This window comes from Scyliorhinus torazame, chromosome 18 (assembly GCF_047496885.1).
Source record: "Scyliorhinus torazame isolate Kashiwa2021f chromosome 18, sScyTor2.1, whole genome shotgun sequence".
NCBI classification, from domain to species: domain Eukaryota; kingdom Metazoa; phylum Chordata; class Chondrichthyes; order Carcharhiniformes; family Scyliorhinidae; genus Scyliorhinus; species Scyliorhinus torazame.
In genome coordinates, this window is record NC_092724.1 from 136,029,196 (window position 1) to 136,054,511 (window position 25,316).

General features: G+C 44.0%; 1 protein-coding gene across 4 annotated transcripts in view; it reads right to left on the reverse strand.

Moving 5' to 3' along the window:
- Window positions 1-25,316, reverse strand: part of sdk2b (sidekick cell adhesion molecule 2b) — a 1,174,030-nt gene that overhangs the window by 614,572 nt on the left and 534,142 nt on the right. For 3 of the 4 annotated variants that reach the window (XM_072483445.1, XM_072483444.1, XM_072483443.1), the window contains one exon: window positions 20,979-21,138. In XM_072483445.1, the coding sequence (XP_072339546.1) occupies window positions 20,979-21,138 (160 nt within the window). Of the gene's footprint in view, window positions 1-5,756; window positions 5,816-20,978; window positions 21,139-25,316 lie in introns of those variants that run through there. The other variant, XM_072483446.1, reaches the window with a different exon arrangement.

Consider the following 25,316-nt stretch of genomic DNA (forward strand, 5'->3'; position numbering starts at 1 on the left):
GTAAGACTTCTCACAAGATGAACATATGCAGCTTTGAATCAACACCTTTGTAAACGTGACTTCAGACAATGGCTATTGCTAATCCAAATAAGTGCATGTCTAAGAAGGTCACAATGACTTCAGAAGTATACAATGTTCTAAGTTTCTGACCTAACACAAAGCTGTAATAAGTTTATATTCTTAATCAGCCATGATTAAGATGAATATATGATGTGGAGATGCTGGAGTTAGACTGGGGTGGGCGCAGTAAGAAGTCTTACAACACTAGACAAAAGTCCAACAGGTTTGTTTGGAATCACGAGCTTTCAGAGCACAGCTCCTTCATCAGGTGAGTCTGTCAGTGTTGGTGTTGTAAGACTTCTCACAAGATGAGCATATGCAGATTTCAATCTGAATTTAGGGTAATTAATTTTAATTTATTGAGAAAAATCTGGACTTTAGAACAATTCGGATATGGTTGTTTCAGAAACATTGGAGCTGCACAATGTGTCTTTCCTTGGGCCTTTGTGCCGATAGGCATTGAGAGTAACCTGCCCAAGTTTATAAACCCTCATTAATACTGGTGTCAGTCGTTCAAAGGGCGGACGCAAAATTTGTTTCTATTAAAAATGCACCTTCCATTCTTCACATTTGCTCAACCTCATTTATCATGGCATACCAGATACCACAGAGAATGAGATAGACCTTCACAGCACAGCAATGGATTTTTCAGCCCAACAAGTCATTCCAGTGTTCACTTCCTTTTTTAAAATTATCCATGCTTGATGTGTGAGCATTGCTGTTTGGCCAGCATTTATTTCCCATTCCTAATTGCCCTTCAGAAGGTGGCGGTCAGTTTATGCTTCACTCCAGCTTCCTCCCACCCTACTTCATCTCAAACTATTCCTAGATGGTGAGCTCTCATTTGTTTTCTTGGGCTCTGTTCCCTCTCCGATGCTAATGTTTGCTGCAAGACGGTTGGAGCAGGACTGTAATATCACTGACAATGTAAGGCACGCTCTTTCCTGTGACAGCTTTTGCACTCGTGTTGTTTCAAGCTCCAGGTTCAATATATGTTAAAATTCGTGCGAGTTTTTTGTCACTTATCTTTTTGAAACAAATAATTTCTGGAGGTGCAAACATTTCAAATCAATTTACGTAGAGCAGATTGTATTATTCCACAATAGTGCATGGCTGCATCAGACTTTAAAGAATGCACAGTTTGACTCACAACAGGGAATGCTGTCCTACTTCACGGTTTTGTGAAGGGGAGGTCGCATCTCACTAACTTGTTAGAGTTTTTCGAAGAGGTCACAAAGATGATTGATGCAGGTAGGGCAGTAGATGTTGTCTATATGGACTTCAGTAAGGCCTTTGACAAGGTCCCTCATGGCAGACTGGTACAAAAGGTAAAGTCACACGGGATCAGGGGTGGGTTGGCAAGATGGATACAGAACTGGCTAGGTCATAGAAGGCAGAGAGTAACAATGGAAGGGTGATTTTCTGATTGGAGGGCTGTGACTAGTGGTGTTCCGCAGGGATCTGTGCTGGGACCTTTGCTGTTCGTAGCATATATAAATGATTTGGAGGAAAATGTAACTGGTCTGATGAGTAAGTTTGCAGACGACACAAAGGTTGATGGAATTGCGGATAGCGATGAGGACTGTCAGAGGATACAGCAGGATTTAGAACGTTTGGAGATTTGGGCGGAGAGATGGCAGGTGTTTCTGGGAGTAATTGAGGACACAGTACAGAGGTTCATCCAAAGAAAAGAAAGGTTATCAGAGGGGGGATTAGGCAGCCATGGCTGACAAAGGAAGTTAGGGAATGCATCAAAGCAAAAGAGAAAGCCTATAATGTGGCAAAGAATAGTGGGAAGTCAGAAGATTAGGAAGGCTACAAAAACAAACAGATGATAACAAAGAGAGAAATAAGGAAAGAGAGGATCAAATATGAAGGTAGGCTAGCCAGTCACATTAGGAATGATAGTAAAAGTTTCATTAAATACATTAAAAACAAACGGGAGGCAAAAGTAGACATTGGGCCGCTCCAAAATGACGCTGGTAATCTAATGTTGGGAGACAAGGAAATAGCTGAGGAACTAAATAAGTACTTTGCGTCAGTCTTCACAGTGGAAGACATGAGTAATATCCCAACAATTCAGGAGAGTCAGGGGGCAGAGTTGAATATGGTAGCCATCACAAAGGAGAAAGTGCTAGAGAAACTAAGAGGTCTAAAAATTGATAAATCTCCGGGCCCAGATGGGCTACATCCTAGAATTCTAAAGGAGATAGCTGAAGAAATAGTGGAAGCGTTAGTTATGATCTTTCAAAAGTCACTGGGGAAAGTCCCAGAGGATTGGAAAATCGCTGTTGTAACCCCCCTGTTCAAGAAGGGAACAAGGAAAAAGATGGAAAATTATAGGCCAATTAGCCTAACCTCGGTTGTTGGCAAGATTCTAGAATCCATTGTTAAGGATGAGATTTCTAAATTCTTGGAAGTACAGGGTCGGATTAGGACAAGTCAGCATGGATTTAGTAAGGGGAGGTCGTGCCTGACAAACCTGTTAGAGTTCTTTGAAGAGATAACAAATAGGTTAGACCAAGGAGAGCCAATGGATGTTATCTATCTTGACTTCCAAAAGGCCTTTGATAAGGTGCCTCACGGGAGACTGCTGAGTAAAATAAGGGCCCATGGTATTTGAGGCAAGGTACTAACATGGATTGACGATTGGCTGTCAGGCAGAAGGCAGAGAGTTGGGATAAAAGGTTCTTTTTCGGAATGGCAACCGGTGACGAGTGGTGTCCCGCAGGGTTCAGTGTTGGGGCCACAGCTGTTCTCTTTATATATTAACGATCTAGATGACGGGGCATTCTGGCTAAGTTTGCCAATGATACAAAGATAGGTGGAGGGGCAGGTAGTATGGAGAAGGTGGGGAGGCTGCAGAAAGATTTAGATTTAGGAGAGTGGTCCAAGAAATGGCTGATGAAATTCAACGTGGGCAAGTGCGAGGTCTTGCACTTTGGGAAAAAGAATAGAGGCATGGACTATTTTCTAAACAGTGACAAAATTCATAATGCTGAAGTGCAAAGGGACTTGGGAGTCCCAGTCCAGGATTTTCTAAAGGTAAACTTGCAGGTTGAGTCCGTAATTAAGAAAGCAAATGCAATGTTGTCATTTATCTCAAGAGGCTTGGAATATAAAAGCAGGGATGTACTTCTGAAGCTTTATAAAGCATTAGTTAGGCCCTATTTAGAATACTGTGAGCAGTTTTGGGCCCCACACCTCAGGAAGGACATACTGGCACTGGAGTGGCTCCAGAGGAGATTCACACGGATGATCCCAGGAATGATAGGCCTAACATACGATGAACGTCTGAGGATCCTGGGATTATATTCATTGGAGTTTAGGAGGTTGAGGGGAGATCTAATAGAAACTTACAAGATAATGAATGGCTTAGATAGGGTGGACGTAGGGAAGTTGTTTCCATTAGCAGGGGAGACTAGGACCCGGGGGCACAGCCTTAGAATAAAAGGGAGTCACTTTAGGAAAGAGATGAGGAGACATTTTTTCAGCCAGAGAGTGGTGGGTTTGTGGAATTCATTGCCACAGAGGGCGGTGGAGGCCGGGACGTTTAGTGTTTTTAAGACAGAAGTTGATAAATTCTTGATTTCTTGAGGAATTAAGGGCTATGGAGAGAGAGCGGGTAAATGGAGTTGAAATCAGCCATGATTGAATGGTGGAGTGGACACGATGGGCTGAATGGCCTTACTTCCGCTCCTATGTCTTATGGTCTTATGGCAGATGGAGTTTAATCCGGACATATGTGAGGTAATGCATTTTGGAAGGTCTAATGCAGTTAGGGAATATACAGTGAATGGTAGAACCCTCAAGAGAATTGACAGCCAGAGAGATCTAGGTATACAGGTCCACAGGTCACTGAAAGGGGCAACACAGGTGGAGAAGGTAGTCAAGAAGGCATACGGCATGCTTGCCTTCATTGGCCGGGTCATTGAGCATAAGAATTGGCAAGTCATGTTGCAGCTGTATAGAACCTTATTTAGGCCACACTTGGAGTATAGTGTTCAATTCTGGTCGCCACACTACCAGAAGGATGTGGAGGCTTTAGAGAGGGTGCAGAAGAGATTTACCAGGATGTTGCCTGGTATGGAGGGCATTAGCTATGAGGTTTGTTCTCACTGGAACGACGGAGGTTTAGGGGCGGCCTGATAGAGGTCTGCAAAATTATGAGGGACACAGACAGAGTGGATAGTCAGAGGCTTTTTCCCAGGGTAGAGGGGTCAATTATTAGGGGGCATAGGTTTAAGGTGCGAGGGGCAAGGTATACAGGAGATGTATGAGGCAAGTTCTTTACACAGAGGATAGTGGGTGTTTTGTTACCTGTGTGGTAGGTAACATGTGCTACTCAATCCTTGGTTAGTGATGAGGTATTCTGAATCCCGATGAAGAAGATTTGAACTCTTCCAGTAGTAACAAAAGGTTTATTGAGTAACTACAACAATATTTACATGAGTTCTTTACTTTAACTTTGATACTAGTGACAAGGTTAACAAGATCTAACTATGGTAACTATATGTAACTCCGCTGGCCATCTAAACTAGTCTGCTGTTGCTTTGATCACAGTGCACCCGAGAGAGAGAGAGAGAGAGTCCAAATGTGGCTGCCTTTTATACCCCTGTTGGTCCGGCCCTCTAGTGATCATGTGGTGCTACTGATGGCACATTAACCCCTTGTGTACATGCACACAGAGATCACCACAGTGGGTGCCTGGAATTCGCTGCCGGAGTTGGTGGTGGATGCAGGGACGTTAGTCACATTTAAGGGGCATCTTGACAAATACATGAATAGGATGGGAATAGAGGGATATGGACCCAGGAAGTGTAGAAGATTTTAGTTTAGATGGGCAGCATGGTCGGCGCAGGCTTGGAGGGCCGAAGGGCCTGTTCCTGTGCTGTACTTTTCTTTGTTCTTTGTACTCCTGAAAGTTGACACTTCCTGTATTGTTTCCACAGTGATACAAGGCTGTAGGATTTAACCAACGTTATTAATCTGACCAGAGAGGTCTTAGTTAAATGTAATGAAGACACAGTGGAAAAACTTGAATGATTATCTTAATGATTAACTTGCTGTTTCTAAAGAATTTAATCAATTCAACAAGTATCAAAGCTTGAACTGTACATAATCATTCAAGCCAGAAACGGTCAAAAAAAACATCCTTTCGCTATCAAGACAATCAAGTATTTCAGAATTACCCTGCCTCTAGATGTCACCTGTATCCTGTGAAAGTTCAACCTACTGGTGGAAAGCTGCTACATTCACATATCGATGGAAATCAATCTTTGTGATTTGCCCAGCTAGAACCTTATGTTGCATTCACATCACATTCATTCTTGGAGTAATTAATCCTTAAAGACCAAGACATAATGTGGGAACGCCACTTAAGTACTTACAGAGTTATCATGAGCTGCCCTCTGTACCTCCCAATGACTGTAAGATTTGGAACACATGGGTTTAATGAGATCCTTTCACTGTCAGAGTTGATTAAGTTTGTAATTAAAGAGAGGATTTAAAGTTTAAGAAGTATGAATGTTTGAGGTGATGCCTTTCTTACAAACAGCATCACAGCAACATTGATGTTGCAACAAATTCAATTTTGTGTTCGGAGAGTTTTTATTTAATTGGGCAAATCGGAAAAGGAGCAACTGTACGCAATAAAATTATCATCTTTGTTCAGCAAAAAAAGAACTCATACATACACTTCAACTGAATAGGTTTTCAAAAGCCCAGATGTCTCTCCATTCATTCCATTGAAGTCAGTTCTTAGAAGGAAAATAAATTGGCAATTTTCATTCAAGTGCATAGTTTTAGCATCCACACAATGCCTTGCAGCTGACTAATAGCTCCATTCAAACAGTAGTGAATGAAATAATCTTGTACCTTATTATTGAACAGCAGTAATTAACCACATATAAGCTCTTTGAGCCGTCCTAGACTTGCTTTACGGGATTGCTTTATTTCTTTCCATTTTAAACATCACATCTGGTTCTGTATTAATTTTACATTGAACAGAGTGCATTCTATCATTGAGTGGCAACAAAATCTACTTGAAGCAATGAACAAAATGATCTGCTTCTAATTTATTAGAAGTATTTCTGACATGCACTATGTCATAAATAACTATAGTTATACTCTTCATATACACTGCAGTTAGTTATGTGGTCTTCAAACCGGCAGGGAAGATTTCCACAACTTTTCCTCCCAAGTTGTGGTATATCATTAAAAAACACAAATTGGTGTCCTTGTTCTGCTTGTAGCTGATGCAGAAATATGCTTTTTGGACTAGGGTAGCAATGGTTTTCTTGTGGCATTGCTTATGGAGAGTGCTCTCATCCCAGCATCTTTTTCTCTCTACCATGATATTGTCAAAACCTATCTGTGTCTTCCTGTTATCTTTGTATTGCTTTTATCTCACGTCTCTTTTTGGCAATTTCTGTACCTGCGTGCCTATCATTTTTACACTGGGTGGGATTCTTGGACCCCCTGCCGGGCCGAAGAATCGCCGGGGGCGGCGTGAATCCCGCCCCGACGCCGTCTGCCGGATTCTCCAGCGCGGTTTTTCGGCGGGGGCGGGAATCGTGTCGCGCCGGTCGGGGGCCGTTGGCAGTGGCCCCCCCCGGCGATTCTCCGCTCCGCGATGGGCCGGGTGGCCGCCCGTTTCCGGCCAGTCCCGCTGGCGTAAATCATACAAGGTCCTCACCGGCGGGACCTGGCTCTGCGGGCGGCCTGCGGAGTCCGCGGGGGGGGGGGGGGGGATCTGGCCCCGGGGGGGGGGGGGGAGAACCCACGGTGGCGTGACCCGCGACCGGGGCCCACTGATCTACGGGCGGGACTGTGCGTGGGGCTCTCTTTCCCTCCGTGCCGGCCGCTGTAACGGTCCGCCATGGCCGGCGCGGAGAAGAACCCCCCTGTGCATGTGCTGGGATCATGCCAGAATACGCTGGCTCTCCCGCGCATGCGCCAACACGCGTCGGCCGGCGGAGGCCCTTCGGCGCCGGTTGGTGTGGCGTCAACCCTGCCGGCGCCGGCCTAGCCCCTGAAGGTACTTCCGGGTGGCCCTACGCCGGAGTGGTTCATGCTACTCCTCGGCGCCGGTACAACCTGCCCCGCCGGATAGCGGAGAACCCCGGCCACTGTGTCTCCAATTTCCTGCAGGTGGCCATGTGCCTGTTCTCTATCTATTTGCTTACCCTCTCCAACTGAATGTTTATCTATGTCTGGCTCAGAGTATAATTGTATTTTGTTCCCCTCTCTTAATCTGCGAAATCCTGGGACAGATTTTTGCCTGTCAAAAGGAACTGTGGTTTGGGTAACAAAATGCGGAACTTAATGGTCTTTGCTGGAAAAATAAATTTCCTCTGCCTTGCCGAGCCCACACCATTTCATGTGGCATTTTCACAGGCCAGGAAGCACAGGTGCAAAACGCATTCACACTTCTTTCACGGTCGGGGTCTCCAATTGGAGGACCACCCGAAAATTGCATTTTTCCCTCACACAATTTTTGTGTGCTGGTGTGGGTTTTGGAAGCCCTTAAAAAAAACACCTCCTTGGACAGTTCGTAACCACTGAGGGAAGCCTATTGAGGAATCAGGAACATTCTTAAAGGCAAGCGTACATTTTCTGTAAGGAAAGTGTAAAATTCATTGATACCATGTTATAATGTAGATGTCTTTTAAATGCAATGACTGTTATGAATCCTGCTGATGTTCAATGAAAGGGCATCGCAAATCCCAGAAGGGAACTTGGAATGCTGGTTCCTAACTATTTGAAAAACATGTGAGGAAAAAGATGAGACCCGGTGAGGAAAGGGATCAGTCTTGTTGTAAATTATTCAAATAATAAAACATTTCTGAAACGTAAAAACACAGAAGTAAGGAATAACATTTACAATTAACAATAATGGTTAATCAGAGAGTATGCTTAAATTACCCCCCTTAATCTAAATGTATCTACTTGCCTAAACTCCGAGAATACACAAACTAAGGGACAATTTAGCATGGCCAATTCATGTACCGTGCACATCTTTTTGGGTTGTGGAGGTGAGACCCACGCAAACATGGGGAGAATGTGTAAATGGCACCCGGAACCGGGATCGAACCCGGGTCCTCGCGCCATGAGGCAGCAGTGCTAACCCACTGTGCCACCGTGCTGCCCTAAAAACATATACTAACATGAAATATACCCCAAAGTATTTACAAATAGGATCCACAGCAGCTCCTTTACATCCTTCATGGTGCAAAAGCAATTATGTTCTCTGCCCCAGCAATACGACAAAAGCTTTTCTTTGGTTTCTTCAGAGTGGGGAGTTTCAGTCCATCATTTTCAAGATGTAGCATATTCCAATGTTAAAAATAGTTACATAGATCTTGACGTCAGATGAAACAGGTATGGACTTCAGGTTTATCCCATTAGTGTAAGAATGTCCTGATAGAGATCTACAAGATTATGATGGGCATGGATAGAGTGGATGGGCAGGCACTCTTTCTGAGGGTGGTGGGGTCAGTCACCAGGGGGCATAGGTTTAAGGTCCATGGGGCAAAGTTTAGAGGAGATGTGCGAGGCAGTAGTTTTACACAAAGGGTGGTGAGTGCCTGGAACACGTTGCCAGGGGAGGTTGTAGAAGCAGATACAATAACGGCGTTCAAAAGGCATCTCGACAAATACATGGATAGGATGGGTATAGAGGGATACGGCACAAGGAAGTGCTGAGGGTTTTGGCGAAGGATGGTATCATGACCGGTACAGGTTTGGAGGGACGAAGGGCCTATTCCTGTGCTGTATTGTTCTTTGAATCTCCATTATTCATATCCTACCATTTTGTGTAGCTACCAGTGGAGACCACCATCTCACTGTTGGGAGAAAAGTGAAGATTGCAACCCAGCCTCCATGTTTGGAATCCTTGTCCTCTGATTCTTCCAAACAAATATGATGTAATGAACCCTCCGGATCCTGATTTTAGCATTGTCATATCTGGTAGCCAAATATTAATTATCCCAAGTGAACCTCCAGCTCCGGACATAGGCATGGTGACCAGTCTTAACACGAAGATGCATAGTACTGTTAAGGTTCCAAATCATGGCACTTTTATCTGCAGAAGCTGAAGCAATTTTACTGCCACTGGGTGATGCATCACATGACAGAACTGCTGCTGCCTTATGCCACTTGTACTTCTTCATCAACTTGCCACAGATGTAATTCCATACCTATTCAATACAATCTTCCAAACATGGAATAGGAAACAAATCCCTTTTAGTGACAAAACTCACTTTCCTGTAGGCAACACAAAGTCTCTGCGTTCCATCCAGCTTCAGCCTATTACAATAGGTGAGCTCCAGTCACGAGAACTTAATTCAATATCATTCAATTTATTTTTGTGCTTGTGATAACCTTTCTGGATTTAACTGAAATGCATGTTGTTTTATTGGAGCTGGTTTGCCTCTATCTACATTATGTATAGCTACATCATGTATGAGACTACACAAACTATTTCAATCTCCCTAGGCTTTTATCTGGAAGACAACTTAGCAAGCTGTCTAACTGTTTGAGCATTTTCTCATTACTCGAATGAATTTGGGAAAAGTCACTCTCAGAATTTAACGTTTCTTTTTCTCCCTGCTTCATTACGATTAATACTTCTTGTTTGTCCTGATCGTTTCTATCAAAGTATTTCTTAAGCATGTTAATGTGAGATTTGAATCTATCTGCAATGTGTATCAGATAATTTACTTTGCTAACTTTTTTCTCAATTTGGCATGATCCACTAAACCTAGATTTTAATGGTTCATCTGATACTGGTAATAAAACTAGCACATTCTCCCCTGCTCCAAAATACGAGTCCTTGCTTTTTAAATCAGCCTCAGTTTTCAGCACTCGCTGTGATACTTTTAAATGCTTCCTCGCCAATTCACATGTCCTATTCGGTCTCTCTGAAATTTGGAACGTGGTCTCAGAGTGTAGTTTCTGATTTCTTGCGTAACAACTTTTCCTGGATTGATTTTAATGGTCCTCTCACTTAATGCCATAAACCAACAGAAAAGGTCCAGAATTCATGGAATTGTTTGGTGCATCCCTAATGGAAAGTAATAAAAATGGAAATCCGTTGTCCCAATCATGTAGCAAGTCTGACTGCAAGCTTTTATCATCGTTTTCAAAGTTTGGTGTCATCTCTCTAATGCTCCCTGTGACTCTGGATGATATGCTGATGAGATATATTGCTTTATCTCCAAGCTCGTCATGACTTCCTTAAATAATCCTGACCTAAAATTCGACCCCTAATTTGACTTTTTATTTGGTAAGCCATATCAAGTAAAGAAGTTAGTTAGTTCTTCTACAGCTCTCTTCTCTGTAATGTTTCTTGACAGTATCATAGATTTGTAGAATCCCTACAGTGCAGAAGGTGGCCATTCGGCCATGGCGTACACACTGGCCCTCTGAAAAAGTACCCTACACAGGCCCACTCCCCTACCCTAGCCTCGTAACCCTATAACCCCACCTAACCTTTTGGACACTAAGGGACAATTTAGAATGGCCAATCCACCTAACCTGCACATCTTTGGACTAAGGGAGGAAACCAGAGCACCCGGAGGGAACCCACGCAGGCATGGGGAGAATGTACAAACTCCACACATATAGGCACCTAAGGTTTGAATTGAACCCAGGTCCTTGGAGCTTTGAGCCAGGAGTGCTAACCACTGTGTCACCATGCCGCCCTTTTCTTTTCTCCATTTGTATGGCTTCAGGAAATCTGGTGGACCCATCCATAATCATTAGTAAGTGTTAATTTCCATTCCTTGTTCTAGGAAATGGTCCTTCACAATCTACTAAAACTCCTGTGAAGGGTTCTTCAAAAACTGGAACAGGACTTAAAGGCACCTGTGCCTGTTTTAGTACAGCTTGTGGCTTCCCTATTACTTGAGATGTAAGACATGTTTGACAAAATCTAACTTCATCTTTGAATAACCCAGGCCAATAAAACGGTTTCTGTATCTTTGTTTACCATTTTTGAGTTTACCATTCTCTAAATGTCCCCTTAATTTTCACAGTAACTTCATTGCAGTGTTAATGTAAGCCTACTTGTGACACTAATAAAGATTATTATTATTAATGGCATTTCATGGGCTATTCTTAGAACCTCTTTCCTATATTCTGGCGGTAGTACAACCTGATGAATCTCTGCCCATTTTTTACCTGCAGTAACATGAGTAGGCCTTAATTTTCTCAATGGTATGTTATCCTTCATTTAATAGCATTCAGGAATACATTGAGCTTCTAAATCTGAATATGCCATTTTACAAATTTGTTTTATCTTGTCATTGCTTTGCTGCAACTCTATCAATTTATTTGAAGTAAACATGTCAGTTTCCTGATCTCCTTCCCTTTCCTCTTCACCTATCTCATTAAGAATAGCGTCAGCTAATTGTATCTCACTACCCTTATCATGTGTTCTAGAATTCTCCTGCTCCTGTTTCATCTGACATGCCTGTGATCTTGTTACCACACAATCAGTAAACAGTCCATGATGTTCAAGTTGCAATTCTTCTGTAGCTTCACTTTCTACAGATTGCACAACTACAGGAGGCATCACTATCATCTGTGACCCAGCTATATGATTACCTAAGATAAATTGAGCCCCTGCAATAGGCAATGTTTCTGTGACTCCTACAACCACTTGTCCTGTCTTTAAACAACTCCTCAAGTTGACTTTAGCCAGAGGAATTATTTTAACCTCTGCTTGAATGCTGCTGACGAGAACTTCTTCCTTCAAAATCCCTTCTGGACACAAAGATCTTCATCTGACAACATAGTGATTGATTTACTCCAGTATCTCTTGAAATGTACTTGAAATTTACTCATTCCATTGTAAAAGCATGGAAAGACTTTCCCTTCACACACAAAATCCTTCAACCTGAACAAGTTGTGCACACATTTTCACACTTCCATCCAGTCCTATTGTATGTTCCAATCTGTATATAACTCCTACTGATTTTTAGTTCCACCGTCTCTAACTTTATATTTCCTTTCTTAAGTCCCACAGTTCCAACTGGTTTGCCTACTAAATTTCAGCACACTGATTTCATATGGCCCAGTTTATGACAATGAAAGCACCTAACCTTCCTTAAATGCCTTGTACCTCAACACCTTCTTTTTTTATTCTGAGGTGGAATCTCTTTGAAACGTTCAACTATTTATTTTCTTACCTGACTTCCCGGTTTTTTTACCTTCCCATTTTCTATTCCTTTCAGACCTAAAAGGGTGTTGAAAAAGGTTTTGATCTATGAATGAATTCATAGTCATAGCAAGCTCAGCAGCCTGATTTAACTGTTCCTCCACATGAGTCTTTATCAATGACGGTAGTTAATCCTGGAATTCTTCCAAAATAATTACTTCTCTAATAGTCTCATAGATTCCTTCTATCTTTAATACTCTTATCTATCTATCAAAATTACTCTGATTAACCCTTTTGAATTCAATACAAGTCTGTCCAGACAGTTTTCTTGCATTTCAAGAACTTTCATCTATCAACCTCTGGTACCAACTCATAAAAGTGATGAGAGGCATGGATAGAGTGGATAGCCAGAGAGTTTTCCCCAGGGTGGAAATGGCTGTCACGAGGGGACATAATTTTAAGGTGATTGGAGGAAGGTATAGGGCAGATGTTAGAGGTCGGTTCTTTATACTGAGAGTGGCGGGTGCGTAGAATGCACTGCCAGCAGAGGTGGTGGAGTCAGAGCCATTAGGGACATTTAAGCGACTCTTGGATTGGCAAATGGACAGCAGTAAATTGAAGGGGTGTAGGTTAGGTTGATCTTAGATTAGGATAAGTGGTCGGGCACAACATCGTGGGCTGAATGGCCTGTACTGTGTTGCACTGTTCTACGTTCTATAAGTACTTAATCTAGCTTTCTTCACTACATCATACTCCCCAGAAATTTTTTCTCACACAAAATGCATACAGTTCGCTAGCCCTACCGACTGGTTTACTCTGTAAAAGCAACATCGACATCCCTTTCATTTGTTTAGCTATGTTTTCAAATGAATTAAAAAATGCCTCCATGTCTTTTTCAACAAATTTTGGGTACCTGTAGGAATCTAAATATCTCCCCACAAGGTTTTTGTCTAGAAATAAGTCCTTCATCACTTTCCTCCGGTGTCTCTTTTTTAACTGCCAGCATTTTAAGCTGAAATTCTCTTTCTCTCTCCATTTCTCTTTCTTCCCTTACTAACTTTCCCATTTACAATTCCCTTTCATGTCTTCTTTCTCCTTTGCCTCCAATTCAGGTTTTTTCCATTTCCATTTCTCTTTCTTTTTCTAATTGCTTCGTTTGCAATTGGATTTTTGCCAATTCAGTTGCCGTACCTTTCGGAAAACTTGGTCTCTCAGGCATCCCTTGGAATTTTAGCTATACCATCAGTTACATCAGCCTTCTTAATCCCTGCAGGTAATATTAATTATAGCAGGCCTGCCAATTCCCTCAATTTAGCTTTAGTTACACTTCTGAAACACTCCAAGGTGATATCCACTACTTTCAAATATCCTTAGCTATTGCCAGAGCGATTTTACAGTCTTCTTATTTTTAAACCACATAATACCCCACTTGGTTCAACACTCTCCTCATCCTTGTTACTTTTAAAGTCACAAACTCCAAAAGAACTAAGGAATGATGCTTTTAATATCCTGCCAAAGAGTCCCCAATTTTTGTTATGAACGCCGCTGAGGTTCTATGTGAGGCCACTCGAAATCCCTGGAGGAAAACTTGGAATGCGGATTTTTAACTTATTTTTTTGCGATTTGGAAAATATGTGAGAAAAAAAATATCAGCCAGTGAGGAAAGGGATCGGTCTTGTTGTAAATTATTCAAATAACAAAATGTGCGTTAAACTTTAAAACACACAAGAAAGGCAACAGGTGTGAAGTTTCAGTTGGGGCGATGGATAGTTACAAGGTAGCGAGGAAGGATCTAAAGAGAGAGCTAAGACAAGCAAGGAGGGGACATAGAATCATAGAATCATAGAATTTACAGTGCAGAAGGAGGCCATTCGGCCCATCGAGTCTGCACCGGCTCTTGGAAAGAGCACCCTACCCAAGGTCAACACCTCCACCCTAACCCCATAACCCAGTAACCCAGTAACCCCACCCAACACTAAGGGCAATTTTTGGACACTATGGGCAATTTAGCATGGCCAATCCACCTAACCTGCACATCTTTGGACTGTGGGAGGAAACCGGAGCACCCGGAGGAAACCCACGCACACACGGGGAGGATGTGCAGACTCCGCACAGACAGTGACCCAAGCCGGAATCGAACCTGGGACCCTGGAGCTGTGAAGCATTTGTGCTATCCACAATGCTACCGTAGCTACATGAGAAGTATTTGGCAGGTAGGATCAAGGAAAACCCAAAAGCTTTCTATAGGTATGTCAGGAATAAGCGAATGACTAGGGTAAGAGTAGGACCAGTCAAGGACAGGGATGGGAAGTTGTGTGTGGAGTCTGAAGAGATAGGAGAGATACTAAATGAATATTTTTCGTCAGTATTCACTCAGGAAAAAGATAATGTTGTGGAGGAGAATGCTGAGACCCAGGCTATTAGAATAGATGGCATTGAGGTACGTAGGGTAGAGGTGTTGGCAATTCTGGACAGGCTGAAAATAGATAAGTCCCCGGGGCCTGATGGGATTTATCCTAGGATTCTCTGGGAGGCCAGGGAAGAGATTGCTGGACCTTTGGCTTTGATTTTTATGTCATCATTGGCTACAGGAATAGTGCCAGAGGACTGGAGGATAGCAAATGTGGTCCCTTTGTTCAAAAAGGGGAGCAGAGACAACCCCAGCAACTATAGACTGGTGAGCCTCACGTCTGTAGTGGGTAAAGTCTTGGAGGGGATTATAAGAGACAAGATTTATAATCATCTAGATAGGAATAATATGATCAGGGATAGTCAGCATGGCTTTGTGAAGGGTAGGTCATGCCTCACAAACCTTATCGAGTTCTCTGAGAAGGTGACTGAACAGGTAGACGATGGTAGAGCAGTTGATGTGGTGTATATGGATTTCAGTAAAGCGTTTGATAAGGTTCCCCACGGTAGGCTATTGCAGAAAATACGGAGGCTGGGGATTGAGGGAGATTTAGAGATGTGAATCAGAAATTGGCTAGCTGAAAGAAGACAGAGGGTGGTGGTTGATGGGAAATGTTCAGAATGGAGTTCAGTTACAAGTGGCGTACCACAAGGATCTGTTCTGGGGCCGTTGCTGTTTGTCATTTTTATCAATGACATAGAGGAAGGTGCAGAGGGGTGGGTGAGTAAATTTGCAGACGACACTAAAGTCGGTGGTGTTGTCGACAGTGTGGAAGGATGTAGCAGGTTACAGAGGGATATAGATAAGCTGCAGAGCTGGACTGAGAGGTGGCAAATGGAGTTTAATGTAGAGAAGTGTGAGGTGATTCACTTTGGAAGGAATAACAGGAATGCGGAATATTTGGCTAATGGTAAAGTTCTTGGAAGTGTGGATGAGCAGAGGGATCTAGGTGTCCATGTACATAGATCCCTGAAAGTTGCCACCCAGGTTGATAGGGTTGTGAAGAAGGCCTATGGAGTGTTGGCCTTTATTGGTAGAGGGATTGAGTTCCGGAGTCGGGAGGTCATGTTGCAGCTGTACAAAACTCTGGTGCGGCCGCATTTGGAGTATTGCGTACAGTTCTGGTCACCGCATTATCGGAAGGACATGGAGGCTTTGGAGCGGTTGCAGAGGAGATTTACCAGGATGTTGCCTGGTATGGAGGGAAAATCTTATGAGGAAAGGCTGATGGACTTGAGGTTGTTTTCGTTGGAGAGAAGAAGGTTAAGAGGAGACTTAATAGAGGCATACAAAATGATCAGGGGGTTAGATAGGGTGGACAGTGAGAGCCTTCTCCCGCGGATGGAAATGGCTGGCACGAGGGGACATAGCTTTAAACTGAGGGGTAATAGATATAGGACAGAGGTCAGAGGCAGGTTCTTTACGCAAAGAGTAGTGAGGCCGTGGAATGCCCTACCTGCAACAGGAGTGAACTCGCCAACATTGAGGGCATTTAAAAGTTTATTGGATAAACATATGGATGATAATGGCATAGTGTAGGTTAGATGGCTTTTGTTTCGGTGCAACATCGTGGGCCGAAGGGCCTGTACTGCGCTGTATCGTTCTATGTTCTATGTTCTAACAGTAAAGAAGAATATTTACAATTAACTATAATAATAGTTACTCAGAGAATATGCTTAAATTAACCACTCCCCCCGCCCCCCCCCCCCCCACCCCTCCCATCTAAATCTATCTACTTTCCTAAACTCTGGGAAATCACTTTCTCCAAAACAACATTTCACAGGTTTTAACACTGAGCCAAATCCAGCAAATAATTACTGCATACGATCTGTAGCTTTCTTTTTGAAACCCTTCTTCTAGTTCAGGGTTTAATTTATGAAGTCTAACACGGACAGATTTCTGCTGCTTTATTTTCTGCATAACAAGGTGGCACGGTAGCACAGGGGTTAGCACTGTTGCTCCACAGTGCCAGGGTCCCAGGTTCGATTCCCGGCTTGGGTCACTGACTACACGTTCTCCCTGTGTCTGCGTGAGTTTCCTCCGGGTGCTCCAGTCTCCTCCCAGAAGTCCTGAAAGACGTGCTGTTAGGTAATTTGGACATTCCAAATTCTCCCTCAGTGTACCCGTACAGGCACCGGAATGTGGCAACTAGGGGCTTTTCACAGTAACTTCATTGCAGTGTTAATGTAAGCCTACTTGTGACAGTAAAGATTATTATCATAACAGTTTGATTCTTCTGTAAGAGGTCTGCTTTATAACTGGGCATGACTATAATCCAGGTCCCTAGACTGCCAGTTTCCACTTTGCTGAACAAAGTATCTGTTTCATCTGCAACTACGCTAATCTACGTACAGCTAAATCCCTGTCAGTTTCTTTATTTTTATCCAATTCTTTACTTTTCATTTCATTCCAACTTCCTAAAAGTGATTCATTATAGGGATCTGTCCTGCACAGATAAATTGTCATTTACATTGACCACCATTGTATCAGTTTTGTCATGCATTACAGTACATATTCCATAAAAAAGTCCTGTCAGTCTCTGCAGTCATATTTTGTGCTTCCCTGGCTGGGTGTAGTAGCGCAGAACAACTTGGTGCCAAGTTCGTAGACTCAGGGTGTCCCCCTCAAGATGAAGGTGACCTGGCTCAGACCGCCATTGCTGCAGTATGTGGGGTTTAAATGCACTTGTTTGATGCTACGTACAGGTTCCAGGCTGCTCCCACTGCTGACTGCTCACTGAGTCCTTTAAATGTTCAAAAACCCTCTGGTGTTGAGAGTGCCCACCTAGGCCACCCCTCTGGAAACCCTCGTACCCCAGCGGTATAAGTATAAGCAAGAGGACACCTGCACCATGGCCTTTGGAACCATCCCTGGATTTCTGCCCCTCTCAGGGCAGAGGCCTCACCCCTCAGGATCACCATCTGTCTCCTCCTGATGAGGCTGACAGCAGTGACTGTCTCTGCCACCATCTCCCAGGCACTGTGCGTGCAAGAGCACAGGATTGAGTCTGTGGCTCACCCTGGGGAAGAGGGTGTCTCTCCTCTACTCATTGGCATCGAGCAGTGGGTCCACCACGGACTCCCAAAATCAGGAGGGCAGGTCTTCCCTGGGCCATCTTTGTGGCGGCAACGAGTGTGTTGAGCGGAGTGCTTGAAAACAGCTCCATCTAAACATAGACATAGAATTAACAGTGCAGAAGGAGGCCATTCGGCCCATCGAGTCTGCACCGGCTCTTGGAAAGAGCACCCTACCCAAGGTCAACACCTTCACCCTATCCCCATAACCCAGTAACCCCGCCCAACACTAAGGGCAATTTTGGACACTAACGGCAATTTATCACAGCCAATCTACCTAACCTGCACATTTTTGGACTGTGGGAGAAAACCGGAGCACCCGGAGGAAACCCACGCACACACGGGGAGGATGTGCTAATTTCTATCTCACGGACTCCTCTTCCGCCCCCCTCCCCCCACCACTTGTTGATTCCTACCTTAAGAAAAGCTAAGATGGTTCCCACACACCTCCGAAAAGAAACTGAAGTCATGATGCCAACATTTCTATCGACCTCTTTGGAGATATTTATCCAACTGCCTTTTAAAGGTGTTAGTTGGCCTTGCATGAACTACTTTCTCTGACAGACTATCCCATCTGTTCGCTATCCTGAATTAATTAGGTATGGTGTCAGTGATAGTTGTAACAATATGTATATTGTAAGAAATAGAAAGGGTTAACAATTTGATGTTGATACTTCTCACCACCAGATGACTTCTGGGATTCTGGGAGGAGGTGTTTCGGCGTGAGATACATTAGTTGCACAGTGCAGAGTTCTGTAGTTAGAGATATAGTATAGTTTAATTTAATTTAATAACTTATACCTTGTGACTTGTTTGAATCTTATTTAAGTAATGTAAATAAATCAGCTTTGTTCATTCACCCAGCTTGATGTTCTTTGTTATACACTACGTTCTCAAGACATCCTGATAGACACAACATTGAACATCAGAATAGTTATGGCTCCATGACTCCCAGTCAGTTATGTTTTCACTAACAGTAGGGAGAAGAAATCCTTTCTATTGTAGTTAGAATTATCCCATGGACTGAATCCCACATTTAACCTGTACCCATTTCAGAATAACCGATGTACTCTACTGAAATGGGATAAAGAAGACTTTTTACAAGCATCATCGATTGGATTCATCTGTTCTTTTTCCAACTGCCCATTGCTCCCTATGGACTTCTATAGTCTTTGCTAAAATGTAACTGAACATTTCTGGGCAATGCAACTGAAACACCAATGTAACCAGAAACATCCTGGATATCAGTGCTCCAGGACAGGCAAAAACACCATCAAATCTTTCAAGAACAGTCTGGTGGAGGTTTCTATGCAAAACGTTTCTTCAAACAATAACTCAAGCATTTTTTGTTGATGCCTGCAGACGTGGTGACACACTGGAAATGCGCCTGTCATTCGGTATTGTTTGAATTCATCAGTGATTGGTAACAATAACAATTTGTTACAACCTTATTTTTAAAATTAATTTCTACCTAGTTTATGCACAATAACTCCTCCCTTGTAGTTAATTAGCTTCTTTCATCATATAATAATAGAACTCTGAATACGGCAATCAATTTTCCTGAAAATGTTAAAGAACTGGGAAGTGGAACAATATAGAAATCGCCGCACAGATTTTACAATCATAGAATAGTTGCAGCACAGAATGAGGCCATTCAGTCCCTAGTGTCTGGTCAGGCATTCTGTAAGAGCAACTGAACTCATCCCACCCCCTTCCTCCCTTTCCCTGTGTTCCAGGCAATGCATACTCTTCAGGTCCTGATTGTACCTGCTTCCACTATATCCTCAGGTAGTGCGGACAGATCCTTGCTGCATAATCACTTGCTGCATAAAAAGATTTTCCTCATAATGCCATTGGCTCTTTTGGCAGTGGTGATTGATGGACTTATTTCTCAAACAAATGTGTTCCATGGGATTATGTATCAGGATTACTGTTATTTGCAATCCTCAAAAATGATCTAAACTTTTAAATTGAGAAAAGATATCTGCTGATGATACTGAAATCTGTGGGAGGACAGGCAAAATCTGTGGGTTCACAATGGAAGCAGACAGGCAAAAGATACAGCTCAGTATAGAACAATGTCAAGTAAAATTTAAGGTGAATGGTGGAAGATATAGGGGGGATGTCAGAGGTCGGTTCTTTACCCAGAGAGTAGTGGGTGCATGGAATGCACTGCCTGTGGAAGTAGTTGAGTCGGAAACATTAGGGACCTTCAAGCAGCTATTGGATAGGTACATGGATTACAGTAGAATGATACAGTGTAGATTAATTTGTTCTTAAGGGCAGCATGGTAGCATTGTGGATAGCACAATTGCTTCACAGCTCCAGGGTCCCAGGTTTGATTCCGGCTTGGGTCACTGTCTGTGCGGAGTCTGCACGTCCTCCCCGTGTGTGCGTGGGTTTCCTCCGGGTGCTCCGGTTTCCTCTCACAGTCCAAAGATGTGCAGGTTAGGTGGATTGGCCATGATAAATTGCCTTTAGTGTCCAAAATTGCCCTTAGTGTTGGGTGGAGGTGTTGACCTTGGGTAGGGTGCTCTTTCCAGACTCAATGGGCTGAATGGCCTCCTTCTGCGCTGTAAATTCTATAATAATCTATGATTAATCTAGGACAAAGGTTCGGCGCAACATCGTGGGCTGAAGGGCCTGATCTGTGCTGTATCTTTCTATGTTCCATGTTTAATACATTTTTGACCCATTATATATTTGGGCCTTGCCTTGGGCATTCTTCAGAGTACGGCAATGCTGGGCATTCCCATAAGCTGTCCAAGCATTTTACATCAATCAATGGGATCCCTTATGACCATATGTCTAACTATATAATGGCAATGCCCAGAATGTAACAATGGTGTCTCACGTCCAGAACAGGCTATGCATGACTTTTGCATTTTACCGACATGTGGACCATCCTTTCCAGAAGCAAATTGGGAAAACATTAGGAAATTCAATGAAAGATACACATCATTAAGCTCATTTATTTACAGCAAATGAACAGATTGAGTCTGTTCGTAAGTGTTGCGTAATTTGTTTAACCAGTACAACGTGCCTCTCAGTAATGTTAAAAAAACTCCCAATTAACTGCTTTTCTAATATGTCTATCACAGCATGCCGAAAACTGTACACAGCACTCCAATTAACTCCTAAAAAAGGCCTTGTACAAGTCCAACATTACCTCCTTGCTTTAATATTCTGTACCTCAAGATACAAAGCCAAGGACTTTTAGTATAATCTGAACATGGGACACAAAGCTGAAATTTCGAGTGTGATTTCTGACCTGTATTCTAGCGAGAAATGAGTCAGCTCCGTATTGTTGTACAACCATTTGAACTCCAAAGGCCAGCTCCCTTCTGCCATACATGTCAGGACCAGGCGGTTTCCCTCCAAATGAATCTGTGAGCGAATGGGCTCGGTTTTAAAATAAGGCGGTACGTCATCTGAAATAAATATGAAAAATGTTTCAGAATAATGCATTTGACATGCTGGGTTTAACTGCCAAACATACATACAATCATACTTGCCATATCTAATATACTAGCACGCCTCAAAAGCAACGGACCGGATCTGTTAACAGATTCATAGAGGTCGACAGCACAGAAAAGGCTCTTTGGCCCATCAGGTCTGCGCCGGTCAAAAACACCCTCAGGCACACGTTAGTTGTGAAGCTTAACTTCGGTTCTTCTGAAATTCTCTTCCACAGCAATTAGCACAAAGAGAATTGTTGGGCTCAATATCAAAGTAAGGCTCTCAGGCTCATACTTATTTTTCACTTTATAGCTGAACCTATTGAACAGACTTCCTTTTCATTATTTAGTACAAGTTTCCTTCAATATGTCACATGGATTTAAAAAAAAAAATTATTTGAGAGTACCCAATTTATTTTTTCCATTTAAGGGGCAATTTAGCGTGCCCAATCCACCTAGCCTGCACATCTTTGGGTTGTGGGGGCAAAACCCACGCAAACACGGGGAGAATGTGCAAACTCCATACGGACAGTGACCCAGAGCCGGGATCGAACCTGGGACCTCGGCGCCGTGAGGCAACAGGGCTAACCCACTGCGCCACTGTGTCACATGGATAGCACATTCAGAGAGGTGGTCATACCACAACTTAAGGGCCTGGGGGCAGAGAGAGAATGGGTGGCCACCAGCCAGTCCAAGAGAACCAGGCAAGTCGTGCAGGAGTCCCCTGGGGTCTCGCTCAGAAGTTGGTTTTCCGGTTTGGAAGCTGGTGAGAGCACTGGGGCGAAATTCTCCCAAAACGGCGCAATTCAGTCGGGCATCGCGCCGCCCCAAAGGTGCGGAATGCTCCGCATCTTTGGGGGCCGAGCCCCAACCTTAAGGGGCTAGGTCGGCGCCGGACGAATTTCCGCCCCGCCAGCTGGCAGAAAAGGCCTTTGTTGCCCCGCCAGCTGGCGCGGAAATGACATCTCCGGGCGGCACATGCGCGGGAGCGTCAGCGGCCGCTGACGGCATTCCCACGCATGCGCAGTGGAGGGAGTCTCTTCTGCCTCCGCCATGGTGGAGACCGTGGTGGAGGTGGAAGGGAAAGAGTGCCCCCACGGCACAGGCCCACCCGCGGATTGGTGGGCCCCGACCACGGGCCAGGCCACCGTGGGGGCACCCCCCGGGGCCCGATCGCCCCGCGCCCCCCCCAGGACCCCGGAGCCCGCCCACGCCGCCTTGTCCCGCCGGTAAGGTAGGTGGTTTAATCTACGCCGGCGGGACAGGCATTTTAGCGGTGGGACTTCGGCCCATCCGGGCCGGAGAATCGCGCGGGGGGGCCCGGCAACCGCCGTGGCGCGATTCTCGCCCCCGCCGAATCTCCGGTGCCGGAGGCTTCGGCAACCGGCGAGGGCGGGATTCACGCCTGCCCCCGGCGATTCTCCGACCCGGCGGGGGGTCGGAGAATCTCGCCCCTGGTTCCTCAGAGGAGAGTGGTCAGAGCCAGGATTGTGGCACCACAAGCAGCTCAGCTGTACAGGAGGGAAGGAAGAAGGGAAGAGCAATAGCAATAGGGGATTCATTGGTTGGGGGAGTGGACAGGTGTTTCTGTCGCCATAGATGTGACTCCAGCAAGGTATGTTTCCTCCCTGGTGCCAAGGTCCAGGATGGTCAAGAGCAGCTGCAGTATATTCTTCTGGGGGAGGGTGAACAACCAGAGGTCATGGTCCACGTTGGTACCAATGACTAAGATAAGAAGGGGATGGGGTCCTACAATCAGAATTTAGGGTGCTAGGTAGACATTTTAAAAAATAAATTTAGAGTACCCAATAATTTTTTTTCCAATTAAGGGGCAATTTCACATGTCCAATTCACCTACCCTGCACATCTTTGGGTACACAGACATGGCGAGAATGTGCAAACTCCACACAGAAAGTACCCGGGGCCGGGATTGAACCAGGGCCCTCAGCGGCGTAGGGGCAGTAGTGCTAACCACTGCGCTGCCGTGCCACCCCGGTGCTAGATAGAAAATGAGCAAGCCGGACCTCAAATGTAGTAATCTCTGGATTACTCCCAGTGGCACATGCAAGTAAGTACAGAAATAGGAGGATAAGGCAGATGAATGTGTGACTGAAAAGATGGAGGATTTTGGATTCCTGGGACACTAGGACTGTCTCTGGGAGAGATGGCACCTGTACAAGCCAGACAGATTGCACCTGAACAAAGATGGAACTGAATTCCTCGTGGGGCCTTTTGCTGGTGTTGTCAGGAGGGCTTTAAACTAACTCGGCAGGAGCGGGGGAACCGAGAGGATATATGTCCGTTGCAGAGGGATCTGGGGGTCCTCGATCATGAGTCACAGAAAACTAACATGCAGGTACAGCAGGTAATAAAGGAAGTGAATGGAATGTTGGCATTTATAGCAAAAGGAATAGAATATTAAGGTAAGGAAGTGTTGTTGCAACTATACAAGGCATTGGTTAGACCACACCTGGAATATTGTGCACAGTTTTGGACTCTTTATTTGAGGAAAGATGTAGTGGCATTGGAGGCAGTTCAGAGGAGGTTCACTAGGTTGATTCTAGAGATGAGGGGCTTATCGTATGAAGAGAGATTGAACAGTTTAGGACTATACGATAAAAGGTATGGACAAAGTAGACATGGAGCGGATGTTTCCTCTTGTGCGGCATTCTAGAATGAGAGGTCATAGTGTAAGGATAAGAGGTAGCAAATTTAAAACGGAGTTGAAGAGAAACTACTTCTCCAAAGGGTTGTGAAGCTGTGGAATTCTCTACCCCAGAGTGCGGTGGATGCTGGACAGTGAATACATTTAAGGAGGAGTTAGACAGATTTTTAATTGGTAATGAGTTGAAGGATTATGGAGAATAAGCGGAATGGTGGAGTTAAGACTCGGATGAGATCAGCCAATTTAGATTGGCGGAGCAGACTCGATGGACCAAACGGCCAAATTCTGTTCCTATATCTTATGAACTTATTAGAGAGGAATATCAAAATGCACAAAATATTGGGAGAGACAGAAAGAACTAGTAAGAAGGATATTAAGTTAATAGGTGAAGTTGGAGTAAGGGAGAAAGTAATGACATCTAAATCAGGAATACTGTCCAAGATTGGGGAGCTACAAGTGCGGATTGCATTGAGGAAATATGATGTTGTGACGATAACAGAAACCTGGCTTAAGGAAGGGCTGGACTGGGTGTTGAATATTCCTGAGTACAAGGTGTTCAGAAAAGATAGGAAAAGAGAAGGAGTTGTGGATTTGGTTAAGGAGACCATTGCAGTGCTGGAGAAAGAGGATGTCCCAAAGAGTTCATTGATAAAATCGATTTGGCTAGAATTGAGAAACTAAAAGGGTGCAATTACATTGCTCAGTGTAGCCTGGAGAGCACCAACCAGTGAGAAGGATGTAGAAGAACAAATCTGCAAGGAAATTGTACAGCGGTGCAAACAAATCTGGAGCTCCCTGGATGAAAAAGGAGATAGAAATTAAGATAAGGAAGAAAAAGTGTGCTATGATAAAGGTAAGGTAAAAAATACAGTTGAGAGCCAAGAGGAATACAGAAGGTTCAGAGGGGAGGTGCAAAAGTACATGAGAGAAACACGGAAGGACTATGAGAAAAGACTGGCAGCCAACAAAAAGGGGAATCCCAAAGTCTTTTCTAGCCATATAAATAGTAAAAGGATGGAAAATGGAGGAGTAGGGCTGATTAGGGTCCTAAAGGGGAATTTACACATGGAGGTTGAGGTATTAAATGAATACTTTGTACTTGCATTTACCAAGGAGCTAGATGCTGCCCAGGACATGGTGAGAGACGAGGAAACTCGTCCCTAGAAAGTTTCAAAATTGATAAGGAGGAAGTGTTGAATAGACATTCGGTCCTAAAAGTCGACAAGGCACTTGGACCAGATGAGATGCATCCAAGGATATCAAAAGAAGTGAGAATGGAAATTGCAGGGGTGCTGGCCATAATTTTCCAGTCTTCTCGAGACTCAGGGGAAGTGCCAGAGGTCTGGAATATTACAAATATTATGCCTTTGTTCAAAAAAGTTGTTAGGATAGCCCCAGCAATTATAGGCCAGTCAGTTTAACATCAGTGATGAACAAGCTTCTAAAAGCAATTATTTGAAACAGAATTAGTAGTTACACAGAACAA